Source organism: Esox lucius, chromosome 24 (genome assembly GCF_011004845.1).
Source record: "Esox lucius isolate fEsoLuc1 chromosome 24, fEsoLuc1.pri, whole genome shotgun sequence".
NCBI classification, from domain to species: Eukaryota; Metazoa; Chordata; class Actinopteri; order Esociformes; family Esocidae; genus Esox; species Esox lucius.
This window is the reverse complement of record NC_047592.1, coordinates 5,343,243-5,363,123: the sequence shown is the minus strand read 5'-3', so window position 1 is coordinate 5,363,123 and position 19,881 is coordinate 5,343,243. Positions and strand designations below refer to the sequence as shown.

The 19,881-nt window shown below is 43.1% G+C and overlaps 2 protein-coding genes and 1 long non-coding RNA gene across 4 annotated transcripts; 2 read left to right on the top strand and 1 right to left on the bottom strand.

Moving 5' to 3' along the window:
• LOC117593945 lies at nt 1-222 on the top strand. Its single transcript, XR_004575415.1, has 2 exons — nt 1-117; nt 191-222. It is a non-coding gene; the product is annotated as an uncharacterized LOC117593945 (long non-coding RNA).
• Nucleotides 223-4,223: 4,001 nt separating this feature from the next.
• LOC106024926 lies at nt 4,224-8,018 on the top strand. Of its 2 annotated transcripts, none has more exons than XM_029117712.2 (2): nt 4,224-4,473; nt 6,345-8,018. In XM_029117712.2, the coding sequence occupies exon 2, from the start codon at nt 6,359-6,361 to the stop codon at nt 7,367-7,369; it is 1,011 nt and encodes a 336-aa protein (XP_028973545.2). In that variant the 5' UTR covers nt 4,224-4,473; nt 6,345-6,358; the 3' UTR covers nt 7,370-8,018. The 2 variants fall into 2 exon arrangements, with proteins under 2 accessions (XP_028973545.2, XP_028973546.2); XM_029117713.2 differs by having other exon boundaries at nt 4,224-4,477.
• Nucleotides 8,019-11,170: 3,152 nt separating this feature from the next.
• On the bottom strand, nt 11,171-13,086 carry LOC105020788 (doublesex- and mab-3-related transcription factor A1). Its single transcript, XM_010888079.3, has 2 exons — nt 12,487-13,086; nt 11,171-12,188 (listed from the first exon to the last, which is right to left on the bottom strand). Exons 1-2 carry the CDS (start codon nt 12,971-12,973, stop codon nt 11,374-11,376), a joined length of 1,302 nt encoding a protein of 433 aa, XP_010886381.2. The 5' UTR covers nt 12,974-13,086; the 3' UTR covers nt 11,171-11,373.
• Between the last annotated feature and the right edge of the window lie 6,795 nt (nt 13,087-19,881).

The following is a 19,881-nucleotide window of genomic DNA, read 5'->3' as shown; positions in this document are numbered from 1 at the left end:
ATGCGGACACAGAGGCAGAGGATGGCGGTCCAAAGTGTTTAATGAACAAACAGGGAGTGGGCAGGCTCGTAGTGGTGGACAGGCAGGGGTCGTTATTGGAAGATCAGATGGTTGAAGGTACAGGAGAGGGCAGGCAGGCTCGTGGTGGGGGACAGGCAGTGTTCGTTGTCGGGTGGTCAGATGGTTGAAGGTACAGGAGAGGGCAGGCAGGCTCGTAATCCGAAAAACAGGCAAGGGTCGTAATCCGGGGAATGGAAGGACAGGTAGACTGGCTGATGAACACATAGAAACACATCAGGGTATGACAAATGGTTTAGTCCAGGGCTTCCTAAACTAGGGGTCAGGACCAAAAGTATGAAAGTATGAAAACTCACCTATAATCAGTCACAAGGTATTTCTGCTTAATTAATTGGTGGTGATGGACATTTTGGGTCTAATGAGCACAGTTCATTTTTTTATTACATTTTTAACTGAAAAAGCTACCACAACCTTTTAAATTTATAACTTTCAGCCAAACAGAAGCAAAAGGACTGAACGTTTCTTCAAACATTTTGTACTGGACAAAACGATATTGGTCCCTCCCTGTTTTGTTTGCTTCTGTTTGGGCAAATCACTTTTCCACTAAATGTTTAGCTAGATGGAATAAATAAACCCCAGGTGTCTCCATGAATCATTCACACTGTTTCTATACTTTGTTGACAGCCTCAAGGCATTGGGACCCATAACAAAGGGCTTCGGTTCAAATCTCAGGGTTGACTGAGATAATCAGTAAATGCTATACAGCATCTAGGGAGTGTGTGTGTGTGTTGGATAGTGTGATAACAGAAAATATGATGTAAATAAAAAATATACATATATTCCAGCTATTGAAAAAACATTGCATTTAATTTAGTGTTGTTGGCTTTTAGATCATTTAACCAAATGTAACATACAGGTGTTGGTCATAAAATTAGAATATCATCAAAAAGTTGAAACAGCAACGTTTCATCTGACCTGCGGCCGTATGTCTTGGACACTCGGGTGAAGAGAGGGGCGGAGCTGTCAACTGATCACCACCTGGTGGTGAGTTGGATTCGATGGCGGGGGAGGAAGCTGGACAGACTCGGCAGGCCCAAGCGTACTGTAAGGGTCTGCTGGGAACGTCTGGCCGAGTCTCCTGTCAGAGAGATCTTTAACTCCCACCTCCGGCAGAGCTTTGACTGGATCCCGAGGGAGGCTGGAGATATTGAGTCCGAGTGGACCATGTTCTCCACCGCCCTTGTCGAAGCGGCCGCTCGGAGCTGTGGCCGTAAGGTCTCCGGTGCCTGTCGAGGCGGCAATCCCCGAACCCGGTGGTGGACACCGGAAGTAAGGGATGCCGTCAAGCTGAAGAAGGAGTCCTATCAGGCCTGGTTGGCTTGTGGGACTCCTGAGGCGGCTGACGGGTACCGACAGGCCAAGCGGACTGCAGCCCGAGTGGTTGTGGAGGCAAAAACTCGGGCCTGGGAGGAGTTCGGTGAGGCCATGGAGAAGGACTATCGGCTGGCCTCGAAGAGATTCTGGCAAACCGTCCAGCGCCTCAGGAGAGGGAAACAGTGCCCTACCAACGCTGTTTACAGTAGAGATGGGCAGCTGTTGACCTCAACTTGGGATGTCGTTGGGCGGTGTAAGGAGTACTTTCGAGGATCTCCTCAATCCCGCCGTCACGTCTTCCATTGAGGAAGCAGAGGATGAGGGCTCAGAGGTGGACTCGTCCATCACCCAGGCTAAAGTCACTGAGGTGGTCAAGAAACTCCTCGGTGCAAGGCACCGGGGTTGGATGAGATCCTCCCTGAGTACCTCAAGTCTCCGGATGTTGTGGGGCTGTCTTGGTTGACATGCCTGTGCAACATCGCATGGCGGTCGGGGACAGTGCCTTTGGGATGGCAGACCGGGGTGGTGGTCCCTCTTTTTAAGAAGGGGGACCGGAGGGTGTGTTCCAACTATAGGGGGATCACACTTCTCAGCCTCCCCGGGAAAGTCTATGCTAGGGTTCTGGAGAGGAGAATACGGCCGATAGTAGAACCTTCGGATTCAGGAGGAACAGTGTGGTTTTTGTCCGGGCCGTGGAACACTGGACCAGCTCTATACCCTCTACTGGGTGTTGGAGGGTTCATGGGAGTTTGCCCAACCAATCCACATGTGTTTTGGAGTAGGCATTCGACTGTGTCCCTCGCGGCATCCTGTGGAGAGTGCTTCGGGAATATGGGGTCCTGGGTCCTTTGCTGTCAGGTCCATGTACGACCGAAGCAGGAGCTTGGTCCGCATTGCCGGCAGTAAGTCAGACTTGTTCCCAGTGCATGTTGGACTCCAGCAGGGCTGCCCTTTGTCGCCGGTTCTGTTCATAATTTTTATGGACAGAATTTCTAGGCGCAGCCAGGGGCCGGAGGGTGTCAGGTTTGGGGACCACACGATTTCGTCTTTGCTCTTTGCGGATGATGTTGTCGTGTTGGCCCCTTCAAACCAGGACCTTCAGCATGCGCTGGGACGGTGTGAAGCGGTGGGGATGAGAATCAGTACCTCCAAATCCGAGGCCATGGTCCTCAGTCGGAAAAAGGGTGGCTTGCCCACTTCAGGTTGGTGGAGAGTGCCTGCCTCAAGTGGAGGAGTTTAAGTATCTTGGGGTCTTGTTCACGAGTGAGGGAAGGATGGAACGGGAGATTGACAGACGGATCAGTGCAGCTTCTGCAGTAATGCGGTCGATGTATCGGTCTGTCGTGGTGAAGAAAGAGCTGAGCCGCAAGGCGAAGCTCTCGATTTACCGGTCAATCTACGTTCCTACTCTCACCTATGGTCATGAGCTTTGGGTCATGACCGAAAGGACAAGATCCCGGATACAGGCGGCCGAAATGAGCTTTCTCCGCAGGGAGGCTGGGCGATCCCTTAGAGATAGGGTGAGAAGCTCGGTCACCCGGGAGGAGCTCAGAGTAGAGCCGCTGCTCCTCCACATCGAGAGGGGTCAGCTGAGGTGGCTTGGGCATCTGTTTCGGATGCCTCCGGAACGCCTTCCTGGGAAGGTGTTCCGGTCCCATCCCACCGGGCGGAGACCCCGGAGAAGACCTAGGACACGCTGGAGGGACTATGTCTCCCGGCTGGCCTGGGAACGCCTCTGTGTCCCCCCGGAAGAGCTGGAGGAAGTGTCTGGGGAGAGGGAAGTCTGGGCATCTCTGCTTAGACTGCTGCCCCCGCGACCCGGCCCCGGATGAAGCGGAAGAAGATGAATGAAGCAACGTGGATTCTGTGCCTCTCCTCTGTTCCTCCAGACTCTGGGACCTTGATTTCCAAAGGAAATGCTAAATTTACTTTCATCAGAGAACATAACTCAGCACCAGTCCAGTCCTTTTTGTCTTTAGCCCAGGCGAAACGCTTCTGACGCTGTGTCTTGTTCAAGAGTGGCTTGACACAAGGAATGCGACAGCTGAAACCCATGTCTTGCATACATCTGTGCGTGGTGGTTCTTGAAGCACTGACTCCAGCTGCAGTCCACTCTTTGTGAATCTCCCCCACATTTTTTAATGGGTTTTGTTTCACAATCCTCTCCAGGGTGCGGTTGTCCCTATTGCATGTACACTTTTTTCTACCACATCTTTTCCTTCCCTTCGCCTCTCTATTAATGTGCTTGGACACAGAGCTCTATGAACAGCCAGCCTCTTTAGCTATGACCTTTTGTGTCTTGCCCTCCTTGTGCAAGGTGTCAATGGTCGTCTTTTGGACAGCTGTCAAGTCAGCAATCTTCCCCATGATTGTGTTGCCTACAGAACTAGACTGAGAGACCATTTAAAGGACTTTGCAGGTGTTTTGGGTTAATTAGCTGATTAGAGTGTGGCACCAGGTGTCTTCAATATAGAACTTTTTCACAATATTCAAATTTTCTGAGATATTGAATTTGGGGTTTTCATTAGTTGTCAGTTATAATCATCAAAGTTAAAAGAAATAAACATTTGAAATATATCAGTCTGTGTGGAATGTATAAATTATAGAAGTTTCACTTTTTGAATGGAATTACTGAAATAAATCAACTTTTTGATGATACTCAAATTTTATGACCAGCACCTGTATTTCATACATTTGATAATCGAAACTGAATATTGTCCATAATAACTAGTCCAGCCGGAGCTGTCTTGCTCCGCCTAAACTGGATGCAACGGAATGTGTTTCGGTTTCCAAACGTCAGAAATATGCTCAATTTAAAACCATGTCAAATAAGGTACCGGTTATGGAAATCAAACCATAACCGGTACCTTAGTCAGTAAGTTCACGCCCATGGAGTGATATTTACCAGGTTTATCATTCGCACTGTGAGTAATTGCCTTGGGACGAGGTTAGTGATTAATTAGGGTTTACCCTTAGCTATTTGCGTGCGGGAGTGGTACTGAGCTGACTAACAACTCCGTCTCACCATCTTCCTTCCAGCTTATTACCACTTTACGAACGTTGAAGCGAGTTGATTAAAAAGTAGGTAAGTTCCTCTCTTGATTTTGCAATTGTAAACCTGTGTTCGGGATAATGATATAGTCATAAAAAGGGTGGGCAAATTGACTAATTGTTTTCGACTAGGAGTTCAAGATTGGTAAAACGCATCAGTGAAGCTATCTTTGTTCGATACTTGACAGATACTCGGGCTTACAAAGCTCAATAGCTTGCTAACAGTGTTATCCACAGACCTCGGGTTTGTCTATTTATTGATGGGAAAGGTTTGCAAGACTGCTGAGGTCTTGTTTTCACAATTCCGATTAGAGTTTTAAAATGTCACGACAGGTTGTTGGCCGCTGTGTAGGTAGCTTGAGCACAAACAAATGCAATTATAGTAAAATGCAAATAGTAAGGGACCATCAACAAAGTACATGATCACATCTTTTCTTCTGAACTCCTTGACCACATCACCTAGAAACTTCAAACCGAAGTTGTAAACTAATCTGAAGTAGAGACGTATGCTGAGCATTATTGTTTTGACAACAAAAATATTTTATTCAGACGTTTATATTAACATATTCTAATGTATATGGTATGATTTCAGTATGTCAATACACACCTTAAAAATCGCATTAGTCACTGGGCAGTGGCACGAATGGTACTTGATTTTCCGAATGGTACTTGATTTTCCATTGCCTAAACAATTTTATATAAATATTAGTCAATTTACAATGTATATTTCTTAATGACCATGTTTACTTAATTTAGTGTGGAGGTTGCACTCTGTTTTGTAATTGTTTATTTTAATTAATACATTTTATTAAAAAGATGTTGATTTATTTGACCAAATGACTTGCTGATCACATGACCTAGATGACACAAAATAATGTTGTGTTGTTCACAGGATAGTGGTGGCACACATTTCACAACTTGTTGTTTTCCTATTGAGCACAAAAAGATTTTACATACTCTCATTCTACATCAAGTCTTTTCGGGTTCCTCAGATTTTATTTATTTTAAATCAACACAGTGTTGTTATCTCACTGTTATTACATGATATCAGGTGTGTGCTAACACATTACCTTTTGTTTCATACTGGCAACACACACCAACACTCTCGCTGTGCGATATTCCACCTGCTAATAAACTACCAAGTGTGTGTTCTTGTGTTTTTCCTGCTGCCGTGGCTTTTCTTCCTCTGACTAGGCAGGGCGTCTGTGGTCCACACCAATACACGGACGGATCTCCCTGGTTGTTGATATGCCGTTTTTTTTCCTTGCTTGTTAGTGTCATGTCCTTATTTGGTGTTTCCTGTTCTGTTTAGTTGATTGGGTTCATTCCATTGACATGTGGATCCACTCACCTGTTTTGGGTTAGCCCATCAGTATGTGTATTTAGTTCAGTCCTTTCCTCCCGTGCATTGTTGGAAATTCTGTCGTTTGACACTGTGCGTTTGTTATGTTGTTCAGTTTGGATTAACACTTAACAGTTTGAGAATGTCTGTGCTGCTTGCATCTACTTCTTAATTATCCTCAAAATGTGACTGTTCCTTGTTCGTAGATAAACAAACCTGTGAATGTGCATTCATGAGCAAATCACGCCAACATTTTAAATTTTCTTGAAGTAGTACTTTCTCTTCCACGCAGCTGTAATGGATGTCTATAGACACATGAGCAGAACATTATGGGGACCATGAGATTGATGTCATAACTACACCTGTTGTTAATGTGTGTCTGTGTTTTGCGAAGTGACCATTTTCTCTGGGACTGCTGTGTATACAGACAACGACAGCGATGTTCACGCGACCAGACATTTCCTCCAGTAAAAATAGTTTTGACAAGCCAACGTTCTTGCTCTCTTTTTCTGTCTCCATCTTTCAACCTTTTCCACATTGCCTTCCTTTTTTTTTACAGGGTGAATTTGAACCATGAAGACACTGAACGAAATGGATGACCTTTGCACCTCCGGCTTTGGTAGACCACAGCCCAGACACGGGCTTCAACTCCTTCACTGGTTCGCCAACAAGTATGTTAAAAATTTCACCAATGGCGAAGTGGAAATAGAGCGCAACCCCAATAAGAAAGCATTTGGCTGCCAGCGAGTCACTGACAACACAGACACAAAGTACCAACTTCTACCGAATCAACGGCTCCCATTCTACGTGCTGGGCGATCTGTATGCTCCAGGGGCAGAGGATTTGCCGGATTACGTCAGCAAAAACCACACAGAAAAAAATAATGTCAGCAACAAGGACCGGATCATCTTCAGCCTCCAGCCAGACAAAGTCTTGGACAGGATCTACGTGACCCAACATGATCACCGCAGTGGTGCTTTTGACCCCCAGCGCACCTTTCGCATCAGCAAGGGTTTGATTAAAATCATCAGTAGACTGGACCTGGATGAGCTCCTGGAGAAGACCGGATACTCACTTCCTCGTCCTTCCCCCATGGACACGCTGAACGAAATGAGACACCTCACGTCATCTGAGTTTGGTAGACCCTGGCCCAGACATGGTCTTCATCTCCTTCACTGGTTCTCCAAAAATTATGTCACAATTTCCGAAAATGGAAAAATTATGACGGAGCGAAATCTCAGCAAAAAGGCATTTGGCTTTCACCCCTTCTACGACAATGACCAACTGCTACTGGACCGGGGATTCCCATTCTACGAGGTGGGCAATCTGGGTGCCCCAAAGGCTGATGAGCTTCCAGGTTACGTCCGTGAAAACTACACAAGAAAGAATGACGACAGCAACATAGACAGGATCATCATCAGCCTCCAGCCAGACAAAGTCTTGGACAGGATCTACGTGACCCAACATGATCACCACAGAGGTGCTTTTGACCCCCAGCGCACCTTTCGCATCAGCAAGAGGTTGATAGATATCATCAGTAGACTGGACCTGGATGAGCTCCTGAAGAAGACTGGATACGTCTAAGACTTGCCCTCATGACCCAGGATGTTTAGAAGAACCCTCTATACACCTACTTTCCCAGTCACCTCATTTCCAGTGTTCAAAATTAAGATCTGCGTATTTACTGTGGCTGCGAATCAGATGTTTTCATGACCAAGAGACCGAGGATCTGAATCTTCTGCATGTGGTCACATCACAATGAACTGTGCACTCCACTTAATGTTACTCCAATGAACTGGGGTATGTAGGTCGTTCCTTTGGTCCAATCACAAATTTGTCAAACTGACACTAAAGATGGAATTATATTTTTAAGTTAAAATGAGAAGTACAAACTAAAGCACTGTTGGGAGTAGGGCCACAGAGGTCATACATAATTTAAGAGTTTGAGACCATTTAATGTAATGAAGGCTTATATAGAGACATACAGCTATAGACCACAAATGTTTCCCATGCTCAAGATATACAAATGTGCCTCTGTGTAACTATTTGATCATTTACTATATAGTCCAGTGTTCTGTTCTGACCTTTGATAGACATGTTATATTCTGATCTTTTGATTCTTTGATAGATGTTTTCTGTATTGGGTTGCATTTCTTTCATACGATACATCACTGGTCTTGTCAATATGAGATTATATTGTAAGATTTTTTATTATAAAAGTATGTATATTACAGTTCATGTTTCCACAGGTTTGCATTAATATTTCTCAAAATCTGTAATAGACCAACTTGTTTAAAATTTCAAGGGTTAAATTATTAACATTAAATATAGAAATCGCATTAAATAATGGTATATGTAAATTTTTGTATGAAGGAGAAGCAAACTGCTTAAAGAAAAGCTTTATATGACAAAGTGTTGCAATATGAATAAAAGGGTATTTCTAGATTAAAGTTGTCCATTTAAAGTTGACAATTCTTTTATCTTTTTGTCTCATACTTAGTTGATTTAAAATGTTTCTAATATGTTTTAACACACACTACTAAAGATGGACAGAATTACACAGAAATTATTTCAACTAAAAAATATTTACTAAACTAAATTTAAAAAGTTGAGGAGTTTGGAATGAACTAATATTTTGAATAACATAACAAAAACTTTAACAAAATTAAGAAAGTGTAGTGTCTTTGGAAATAATTTAAAACCTTTCACTTTCTGTGCATTTTGTCAGGTTTTTTTCTGTCAATCTGCGCACAGCACCCGATAATGAAGAAGAGAAAACCTGTTTCTATAGATTCTTGCCAATTTATTGAAAATGACTGACTCAGACTGGTCATGTTTTGAGGTCATGTACACACTACACACACATTCAAACCCATTTGTATGATACCATATTTAGATTAATATTTAGATTCAGTTAATTGGAAATTATTAATAAAGGCACACATCTGTTTATGTTTTGCAATTACATGCTTCACAGTGCATGTCAGTGCAATAATCAAGCCATAAAGACTCCATAGACCTCCGAGATTTGTGTTGAATTGTGTTGAGTCACAGATTTAGGGAAGGTTCTAGAAGAATTGTTAAAGCATTAAAGGTTCCCAGACGTACAGTGGGTTCCATCATTGTTAAATGGAATACGTTTGGAACCACCAAGGTACTACCTAGAGCTGGCCATCTGGCAAAAACGAATTAACCATTTGAAAAGGATTCTCTGGTCTGATGAGACCAAAATATAGCTTTTAGCTTCAATGCTAAGCACACTGTTTGGCGCACCATCCCTACATTGTGCTATGGGGATGCATCTCAGTGGCAGGGACTGGAAGGCTGGTCAGGATTGATGAAAGGGCAAACGGAGCAAAGTACAGAGAGGTCCTGAAAATCTGATCCGGAGTGACTCAGCCAAGGTCTGGATTTGAACCACATTGAACATCTGTAGGGAGACCTGAAGATTACAGTTCACAGACATTCCATTTTCAATCTGACATAGCTTGAGAAGATTTACAAGGAAGAACTGGAGAAACTGACCAAATCCAGATTTGCTTAAACAAAGTACTTCATAAAATACTATTGATGTATTATTTTCAAAAAATGTGCTCAAATTTCGAATAATGTTTGTATTTGCTGTGTATTTATGGGGTATTGTCTGTAGATGGATTGCAAATAACACATGTAATCAATGAAAAATTAAGTATATAACAGCAAAACGTTTATAAAGTAAAGGGGTCTTTATATATTCTGCGAAGCACTGCGTTATAGTCAATGACTGGTGGTTTCCTTGGGAATTCGTTGGCTCATAGCGCACTCTAGTGGTCAATGTAAATAAATGCAATCTCTAGAAAGGACCGTGGATAGCAGTTTGAACAAGTCTTGTAGTCCTAGATTCGTGAAGCAGGATACGGGCATTACGGATTTTAATGTTATTAAACCAACATAAATTATGCCGCATTTTATGTCAGTGGTATGAAGTTTTATGATAATTGTTCATTTATTCATTTATTGTTTTTTATTATGTTTTAAATGTATGAAAAATAACAGTGTTGCCTAGCAGCGTTGAAAACACACAGATAAATAATAACCGCTCTAATAATAACCGGGTCGGTTAATCACTTGAAACAGGAGCTTTCTTCTCAAAGTAGGACTGGATTCCTACATGTATACAATATTATTTTCTGTTTGATGAAGACAAATTGAAATCAAACTTTATTTCCGTAACTTTTTTTGTAAGTTCTGATTAATCTACTTCAAGAACTATCAGCTCTAGATGGGTATTCCCCTGATGGAAAGTGCGTATAGCGCCTCTCTATTTTATGAATTGAGTTCAGTCTGTCTTCTTCGTTTTAAGCGTTGTACTGTTGCAAACGATGTGTTATGGTATGTCGCCAATGTGCCTGGCTCATGGTCTGCAGCCATACTATAATGCCATACATCACAAATCTTCGGGCCTTCCAGGTTATACCCCTTGCGTGAGAGGAACCTGAAAATGAGGAACCTGAAAATGCTACCACTTCGATGTGCAGCCATGCGGGTCTCAAGTTGCGCTGATCACCTACACACGTCTTCAGACGTGATTACAATATTAGCACCGCAACACTTTATAAGAGCTGTTGATGTAAATAGGACTTTATAAATGGGTTTCATTGATTCATTTATTAATGATGGTCAGAGTGAGCAGCATGTTTTAGTCTTCTTGACCATTGAATCACTCCCTTGGACATGGAATAATAATATTTACTTTTTTACACCTCTGCCTGGAATCAGAGTTAACTAAATAAAAGCATCTTAATGGCAGTAATGACAGCTGATTCTTTTCACAAACCCGAAATCATAAAGACAGTGATAACATATCCGAAAGTTGAGACTTTTTGGCTGCTCAAACCAGTTATAATAGGAGTTCTGACTGAGCCTCAACTCTATTGCATTAATAAAACGTTTTATTATAAATAAGAACCTTTTGCACCATCTCAGGGCAAATAATGAAAGTTAACGAATAAGCTCGGCAGGTACATACTGAAGTCAACTTCAGAAGGTTTTAAAACTGTTTACTTTTCGTATTGTGTTGGTTTGTTAAACATTTTGCTTTAAAAGGGAGTTTGACGATTCACTAGGCCTATATAATGACACTTACTGACAATTTGCATGTTCTGAAGCTCGATTTATTTTAGGGCGTAAGACAGGTACTGAGTTAAATTTGGTCGGTTATGTATGCCTAATCATTTATTTATTATTATCTTTCGTGCATAAAATATGCCACATTCTAAAATAAATTAATAAAATACATGTGCTAAACAGCATTCAAAACATCACAGCGAATGCTGATTACAATTCTCATGAATTTGAAACCAAAACCTTTAATTTCATGATTCTTTTTTATTTAAGACACACAAGCAAACTTTACAATTTGAAAAAAATATACGTGAGTTGTAAAACACTTTTTGCACACGAGTTGCCTACATTATTTACAATGCTTTACTCTGATTTCAGATCTGCCCTTTAAAGTCCTTTCAGTCAAACCACTGGTGGGAAAAGTGACATATTACTTTGATAAATAGTTTTTGTTCCATAAGAATGTTCGGATATTTAAACTGAAATCATTTATCATCACTCAGACGGGAGTACGGAGAGGTGCTGCACAGCGAGTCTTTGCTATGCAGATAGGAGAGGTCTCGCATCATGCCCGGGAAAGAATAGTCCAACGGCGAGCGAAAAGGGAAAGCTGGCATCAGACCGGACGTCACATAGGGTGACATGAAATTGGGTATGCCACCACCAGCAGCTGAGTAGGCCACGCGCAAAGGACTCATGCCAAAGCGAGGACTCAGCCCGTACATGCTTTCGGCTGCAACCGGTGCTGGTGGTGCAAGCGCGGAGAACGCGGACTTCGTACCGAGAGAGCCCAATGCTCCTTGAAGTCCAAACGTTGGCCTTGTTGTGTGTGAGGGAACAGACGTAGATAGATCGACGCCATCCAAGTTGCATTTATTCTCTTTGGAGCTCAGAACCAACTCGATAGCCTTCACAATGTCCCCTTTGCACGTCTTCACCACCGATTCCAAAGTGTCCCGCTTGTGATGAGGGAATATCTTGGTCATGACGTCGGTAGGGTCCCGGTCTTTCGACGCGCAACCGGGCGCGGTTATCTCCAGCGTAGGGTATTCCTTAGGCCTCTCTGACTCGCTGCCGGACTCCAGCTCGGAGGAGGACAGCGACCTGGGACTCTCTATGTGGTCTGACATCTGGTCGAAAGCAGGTGATTGGCTGCCACTCTCCTTGTCTAAGGCTGCCCGGGCTTTCTCCAAACTTGGAGAGGTGTCGTTCTTTGCCAGTGGAGAGGCCAGTGATGCGAGGTGAGGCGCATAGACAGGTCGGCCTATGAATCCGAAGTTGTACTTCGTCCGTTTTTCATCTGAAAGTATACATAATAACGGAATAAGTTCAGGCGGCATTATAGTTTTCCATGCTTGTGTTTACGATAAAACGCTGCGTGCAACGACTTATTGGTGACCTACCATTCCACGAATAATTATTCAATACCCTAGATAATTTAGGTAATTACAGATGTTTTTCTTTCTATTTTGGAATGGTGAGGCCTATCTCATTAAAGTCAAATTAAGCATGAACCCACATATCCACCAAACCTTGAGATCAATGCCAAACCTTGTTTTGAAATTTACACTCGTTATCACAGGCAACGACGTACTCACCGTCTTTATGGTCTTCAATTCCAAGAACGTCATAAGTCGATGTCTTTGAAGCAGTATTTATGGATCCCGGCAGCCCTGGCGATGCAATATGCAGTCCGGTCTCCCCAGCCCCGGAGCCGGTATACATGAACTGGAGCTCCCGGGCCTCACTCTCCTCCTGCGCCTGTTGTCTGCGGAGGGCCACCTGTGCCGCCATCACGCGCTGTCTTTCCGCGATCAGCGTGCACTTAGCGCACACACAGTCTCTCCAACGGCAGAAGCGCTTGTGGCCCTTCAGAGCCGACACCACTCCGTGGTTCCTGCACCGCGCACACTTCGGGGTTCGGGGGTAGCCCCTCTCCATCGAGGGGTTACAGGCAGCAGCCGCGGCCGCTCGGAGAAAGAGGGGTGGGGGGCGCATGAGCGAAGCCGGCACATGTAAGCCCTGGACCGAGAGGGGAGAGGAGTTATGACCGGCCAAGCCGATGGGTCTAATGCTGCCATCCATTCCGCGTGGAGACGTGAACAAGGTCTCCAGGAAGTCCAGTGTGGTTTTTGAAGTCTGTCAGTGTGCGTTTAGGGTCTGCTTCCAACTGACTCGGCTGCAGTAAACCCGTGCGCTTAAAAGTTAACCAGCTCCAGGTGGCTTGACTTGAAATAATACACCGCGATCACACCCCTTTCCTGAATGTGTCAGAAACGGGAACTCCTCGTATCCAACGTGTTTAAGGGTAGGTTGACTGACCTCATTCATTGCAGCTAATTGTGAAGAACCATGTCCCGGTACATGATTATTCTTGAATGACAAAATTCTTTACTCAAATTTTTTTTTATATTAATAAGAATATAATAGCCTATACTTCTAAGCAATTACCTTTATTGACAGTTTATAATTCGGATGCAAACAAATATTACAATATTTAATAATTTACATATTACTAACTAGGCCTATTCAAGGTAAAGAATTGTATGACAACTGTAAATCACTCAGGATTAGAGCGTCAGCTACATTACTTAAAGGTTAAAACGTAAAGGAAATGTTTGCATGTGGATCATGATCATGGAAGCCACAGAGGAACCAGTTATTGACCGAGGTCGATTATTCCGTTGTTTCACGGGACCATAACAATGGCCCATCTGTCAACAAACACACCCGGGCTAAATTTGCCTCTCAGGCAGAACACTGTGCCCCCCAGCCCCCTTCTTGGGAGCCTAAGCCTGTTCAAAAGTAGTCCACTAGCCCATGTAGGAAGTAGGATGCCGTTTGGGATAGGAGCCCTTTGACATCAGTTCGTCTGTAGCCTAGTCATATGGCCCTTCACCTGTTCCATTCAATACTTTCAATTCAGCCGGAGTTGAGTTACACAGAGCAGCTTGGTTTGGCGTTTAGGCTTTACATGTAAAAAATAGGACACAGTGGTAATAGCAAACATTCAGGCGCAACAGTAACCAATGGCAACCACGCAGGACGCATTATTTGACCGTGCACGTGGAGAGTAAAAGGTTTTGGTTGTAGTCACGTACGTTGTTAATTTACCCGTGGAATGCATTCATTTGTGTACGGCAGAGTGATATTTCTAGTTCAGTGATTATTAGAGACAAAGTCACCTCCTGGTGACTTGTCGTGTTTTTGACACACAGTAAAAAAAAAAAAAAAACTGATAATGTGATATTATAACAGAACTAGTTCCACTGGTTTTTATGGGTTCAGTCCAAGTATTGACTGCTGTCACATTTTAATTTGTCCCGTTTAAAAAATGTTGCTCAAATTGTTTTACTATGTTCATTCTTCTACTAATTATTATTAAGGTATCTAAACAATAAACAATTTAAATAAAGTTACTAAATATTTCTATGTTGCAATGTCTGTAATGCAAAATTCTTGTTTCACTTTCTTCAAAGCTTCACACACCTAGAAGTGTTTGTAATGGGAAACATGTTTCAAAGCTTAATTGTAACAATCCTTTCCCATGACTTCGGCCTAAAATCTGGACAGAAAAAAATACTAATATCGATAGACATATAGGGATTTGTGACACAATTTCCAAAACATCAGCATTTACTAATGGTGAAGAGGAAACCCAAGCATGGAATGCTGTCTTAACCTGTCCATAGACTGCTTCCAGGGAAAGCTGAACCACCTCTTAAACAACCTGCTTGATTCAAGGCTGACAATAAGACAATATATTTAAGGCAGTAATGCAAATTAGCCTTTCCTGCCACACCCCCTTGACAATTCTTTTTTTTTTTTAACCCCTCCCCTTTTCTCCACCTCTAAACGTCTCCATCCATCCATCTCTCATTCTCTCATCAATCTCTAGTTCTCTCCATCTGCATCACTGGCTCGCATGGGTAACACCTCCAGTCCCTCTATCCTGGGCCTTATCAGATGCTCATCTTCTATCAGCTCCTCTTTGGTACCTTCTAATACAGAAAACACACTCACAAACAAGTCCACATTCATATAAACACACATGGCAGGTACACACAAAAACAAACACACACACACAGATCACATACTTAAAGGGCTTACGCTTGTCGCAACAAAAGCATCTAGCTAATCGCTGAAAGAACGGGCTTTGCAATCAACGAGAGAGAGAGAAACTGCTATTTGCAGAAAGATTTGATTCCCCCGCAAGGATTTGGGTTTGGTCTTGGAGACGGGATGTACAGCGCAGCACAGGCTTGGAGATAATCTAAGATGAAACCGTCAACACGCCAAGTGTGTGCCAGGAAAAAAGACGCAGAAAGAACTGACGCAGAGAAGCTTGGCTGTGCGGACGAGGCCGTTATCATTTCATCCATTGTGAAGGGGAATTCATCCTCTGCGGCTGGCCCTGCCTCATCCAGGTACATTAGGCTGCTATCGCCACAGCTTTTGTTTAAATGCACCAAGTGAATCCTTCTCATGCTTGGGGGGCAAGGCACCCCGGTGTGTTACTCGCGATGTGTTTTCTTTTTACGCTAGATGGTAATCTACGCCGGCTGGCCCTCTGAAAACATACCCTTTAACTGTTGGACGTCTCTCTAATTTAACAGATAAGGAAACAATCTCAACTTGGCTTCAGGAGCTAGGTAGGGAATGGAATCAAGATAATTTATGCCGAACAGTACTGATACTTGTTGAGAGCGTGAAACAAATCTGCGGTGAGCCGGGGCTCTTTGTTTCTGGTCTTTTCCAATCCCACTGTTCAAATAAAATCCATGAACTTGGTGAAGGGGTGAGAGGAAAATGAAGTTTGTAGATGTGGGCAGACAGTGTCTAGATTTTGTCCTCGACAGATCTGCGTCTTAGATAAAGTGTTGCATCATGGATTCGAGTTGGGGGTTTATTGCTAAAGCCGTACTTCGTCAGACACAAGGTGGTTGCTAATCTCTGGCGTCGGTGTGGGAAATGTGATTATGTCCCGCATCTTGTGTTTCCCGCACTTTGTAATTATGTCGCGATGTGGCCATTGAGCTTTGTGGCATGTTCAAATATTAGTCTTTATACATTCATGAAAAATGCCTTGCTCATATATAAGACCTGGGCCCATAGTCGTCTCAGAGTAGGAAAGCTAGTGTACCAAACTGGCAAATAGGGTGTGTACTCAGAGGCCCCCACAGGCACCCCGTCAATGTAAATGTTTATAATTTTTTCCCTGGTAAAGTGATAACGGAATTTAAATGCTGGAAATTAGCTTTCTCAGCCACATTGTCTCAGCCTGCAAAAACACATTAAAATTGTAACCAATAAAGCTGGCCTTTGAACAAAAGGGGCCGTAGGATTGCATGCCCTACAAAACAGCCAAAAGTTCTCTCAGCTCAATGTATAAAAACGGTTGCCTTCCAGGAAACTGCTTTGGAATTCAACATTTTGTCTGAGCGGCACAACACTACCTGCTGAAAGGCACTAGGAAACCGTAGATGTTCCTCTCCGCACCATGGCAAAAATGTGTCCAAGTTCTCTGGGTCGGCGTCCCCTGGTCCATGAAGGCCATAATCCCATCGAGTTCTCGCCACAAGACCCGTCTTCCTGCTCCGTCATTCTGTAGTCCAGACTGCCAGGTAGCAAAAATGGCCAAGCCGGATACACCGCCATCATACTTACCTACCTGTCAGTCCTACGAGACATACCAACAGGGCTGGCCAGTCTTATTCATATGTTATCCCTATTATTTTGCATTAGTTCACCCTTTTTATTATTCAGATTATGTTTTTTTTAGGACCCTGAGTAAGCATTAACACTGTTTAATCTGCCTAACATGATAATGGAGAACAAACAAACATTCCCTCCTCTCTACCATAATGCACCAGTTTTATAGTACAACTTGATGACTTGAGATTTGATGTGCTCAGGCAACAATCTACGGAGAGTCTAAAGGAATTCAGGCCACGCATTCCCGTCCCTCTTCAGCGCAACCATTTGCAAAGTAGTGCCTTCTTAGCACCTTGTCAGGTGTCACACTTTCTGATTAAAACGCACTCAGAAACCTGAGATGTCAAATCCGTGCACAAGGGCTTCTGCTCCTCTGACACAGAGTTATGCGTCTTTAAGCTGAAAAGCTCTCCTTGTAAGTGTATCGTTAAACAAAGACACTTCTTTGACTGGAAACAGACAGAGAGACAGAGGCCCATTGGCCCCGAGATACTCAACCCAATCCTCACCGGTTTAAACAGTCAGGCTACCCATTCATTGCCGTCTGACCAGAACCTTTCAGGAGCAGTAAGGATCAGTGTGCCGCGGACACAGAACTTCTGGCACAGCCCCCTATGCATACGCATGAAGACATAGACGGGACACAGAACACATAAGGGCATTTTTATTTGTCTCACACCCACACACTCACACAGACACACAAACACACACACACACACACAATTTAATCCCTCAGAGCAAACAGGGGTTTTGCTCTGCTTAGCCTGTTATTGTTCACCGCAACTGAGGCATTGCCAGGCTAAGTAAGGGACCCTGATGGATGTCTCTCTGAGCCGGAGACCACCAATACAGAGGTGTGAGTGAAGGACAGAAAGAAAGAAAGAAAGGGATGAACATAGATGGGGAGAATAGCGTGGGGGGTGGGGGGGTGAATGATAAGCAAGAGAGAGGGAGAGAAAAGGTTGAATGTTATCGTAAAAGTGAATTTCATCTTACGAGTGTAGATTGTGTGTGCGTGTGTGTGCGTGTGTGTGTGTGTGTGTGCATGTGTGTGTGTGCGCATGTGTGTGTGTGTGTGTGCGCGTGTGTGTGTGCGCGTGTGTGTGTGTGTGTGTGTGTGTGTGTGGTCGGCATGAAGATTCTGTGCCAGATGGGAGGGTTCAGTTCCCACAGGGTCCCAAAAACGGGCTCTCTACTGAAAGTTCCTCCGGATAGGACTGTATAATTGCTTAAATATAAATGTGTTTATATATATACAATACCGCCTCATGGCAAATGTGAAATTGTTGTGTGAATACTGATTGTCGGTCAATTTTATTTAGGGTAAATTAAGTCTGACAATTTTAGGTGGGGAGTACAACGTTTGAAAGCTTTTTTTAAACCAGATAGCTCCATAGATAGTAATACTATCAACAAACTATCAGTTGATAAACAACTGCTTGCTAAGATTAAGATTAGGGTTAGGTTTAGAATTAGGTTTAGGGTAAGGGTTAAGGTTAGGGTTAGGGGTTAGGGTTAGGTTTAGAATAAGGTTTAGGGTAAGGGTTAAGGTTAGGATTAGGGGTTAGGGTTAGGTTTAGAATAAGGTTTAGGGTAAGGGTTAAGGTTAGGGTTAGGGTTAGGTTTAGAATTAGGTTTAGGGTAAGGGTTAAGGTTAGGGGTAGAATTAAGGTTGGGGTTAGGATATAGATAAGGCTTAGTAGATAGTTAATTAAAATATTACACCCATCAGTAGAAAATCTGTAGAGCATTTACAGGCACACTTTATGCCTGTAATAAATAAATCTGTAGAGCATTTACAGGCACACTTTATGCCTGTAATAAATAAATTGTTACCCTGTTATTTTCTACTGTGTAGCACGAATCAGAACAAATAGAAAACGTACAGCACCTGAAGCTAGGCAGTGGACAGCGCTGCCCATACAATCCCGGGGCTTGGGAGACAATTCCATCTGTCCATGGGTGGATTCACATCGGGAAACATTTCCCCAGGCCAACTGACGCTGCCAGAGTGCCACTCAGTCAAGACCTCCAAGCCGACAACTGTTGGTGGTCGTCTAAGTTGTCAACAGAGCAAAGCGGAGACTACTGTGTGAGACCCTCAGATGACAAGGGCCTTTAAATGGGGATAAGTGATGAGAAAGTAAATATTCAAGGACCTGGACCTTTCAGGTGTTGTAAGAGAAGGCAGTTTGAGTGACGTCCCTAAACGGTAATTATCCAAAGCCGCGGCTCGGTGTGAGCACTTCAAATGTTGTTCGGCTTGAGGAATCTGAACGTGCATTACCCAAGTGAGAATTTAATTTGTGCCTTTTATTTGACATTTTTGGGGGCGGTTGGTTAATGGTTACAGGTATTGATAATGAGTAATTTTAGATACATCTAATCCCTTCCTGTTTTTATAGGATATTTTGAGCAAATGTAATTTTTTCAGGGACAAAAATAAATGTTTTAAAAATCCTCAAAGATTTGTGGCGTTCCAACTGTCTCATCTTCTGCCTTCAGTGGACATTTGCTGCTGTGGTGGATTCAAGTCAGACCTTCTGCTCTTTCAGCAAAAACTCTCTCTCTTTCTCATAACCTTCCTGTCAAATAAAGCCTGCCAGAAAATAAATCTGTAAATAACATCCCAGATTTATTGACCAGATTTATAAAAATCTGACAAGTAAACAAAAGGCAGCTGGATCGAATCCTTGAGCTGGCAAGATAAAAAATAAAATTTGCTCTGTCCATAAGCCAGGCAGTTAATCACAATTGCTGAATGTATATAAACGCTGCATTTGGGACAGGTTTAATAAAATACAAATTCAGTCTATAATGCAACAAAATTTGGAGAAAGTAAAGAGGTCTGAATACATTCTGAAGCCTTCCATTCTGACCCTAAACCATAATCTAAAGTTAAACTGTTACTCTAAATAAGTAACTAAAGTATTTATTTGTTTTAGATCCAATGCAGGGCAGGCAGCACATGGTCCTGATTGTCAAATTCACTGATTTAGTCCGTAGCGCAGATAGATTCTCAGCAAATGCCTTTTTAACGATGGGGAAACACTGAATCTAATTTGAATGGATTCCATCCTCGTAGTAAACATTTTACAACCTTTACAATTTATAAACAATGTCTGTTTTTCTATTTCACCCACCACAACAAAATGGCAACCAAAAAAACCCAAAAAAAACATGTCCACTGCTTGACACAAAGAGACAGTTGTGTCGCTCCTTATCGCCGTAGCAACTGATGTTTGATATGTTTCCAGATACAGTGCTCTATCACAGAC

Excerpts from the sequence above, each read along its gene's own strand:
- LOC105020788 (XM_010888079.3), bottom strand. The coding sequence starts at position 12,973 with ATGGATGGCAGCATTAGACCCATCGGCTTGGCCGGTCATAACTCCTCT. Across the intron at positions 12,189-12,486 it reads AATTGAAGACCATAAAGACG|ATGAAAAACGGACGAAGTAC; the intron begins GTGAGTACGTCG and ends GTATACTTTCAG.
- LOC106024926 (XM_029117712.2), top strand. The coding sequence starts at position 6,359 with ATGAAGACACTGAACGAAATGGATGACCTTTGCACCTCCGGCTTTGGT.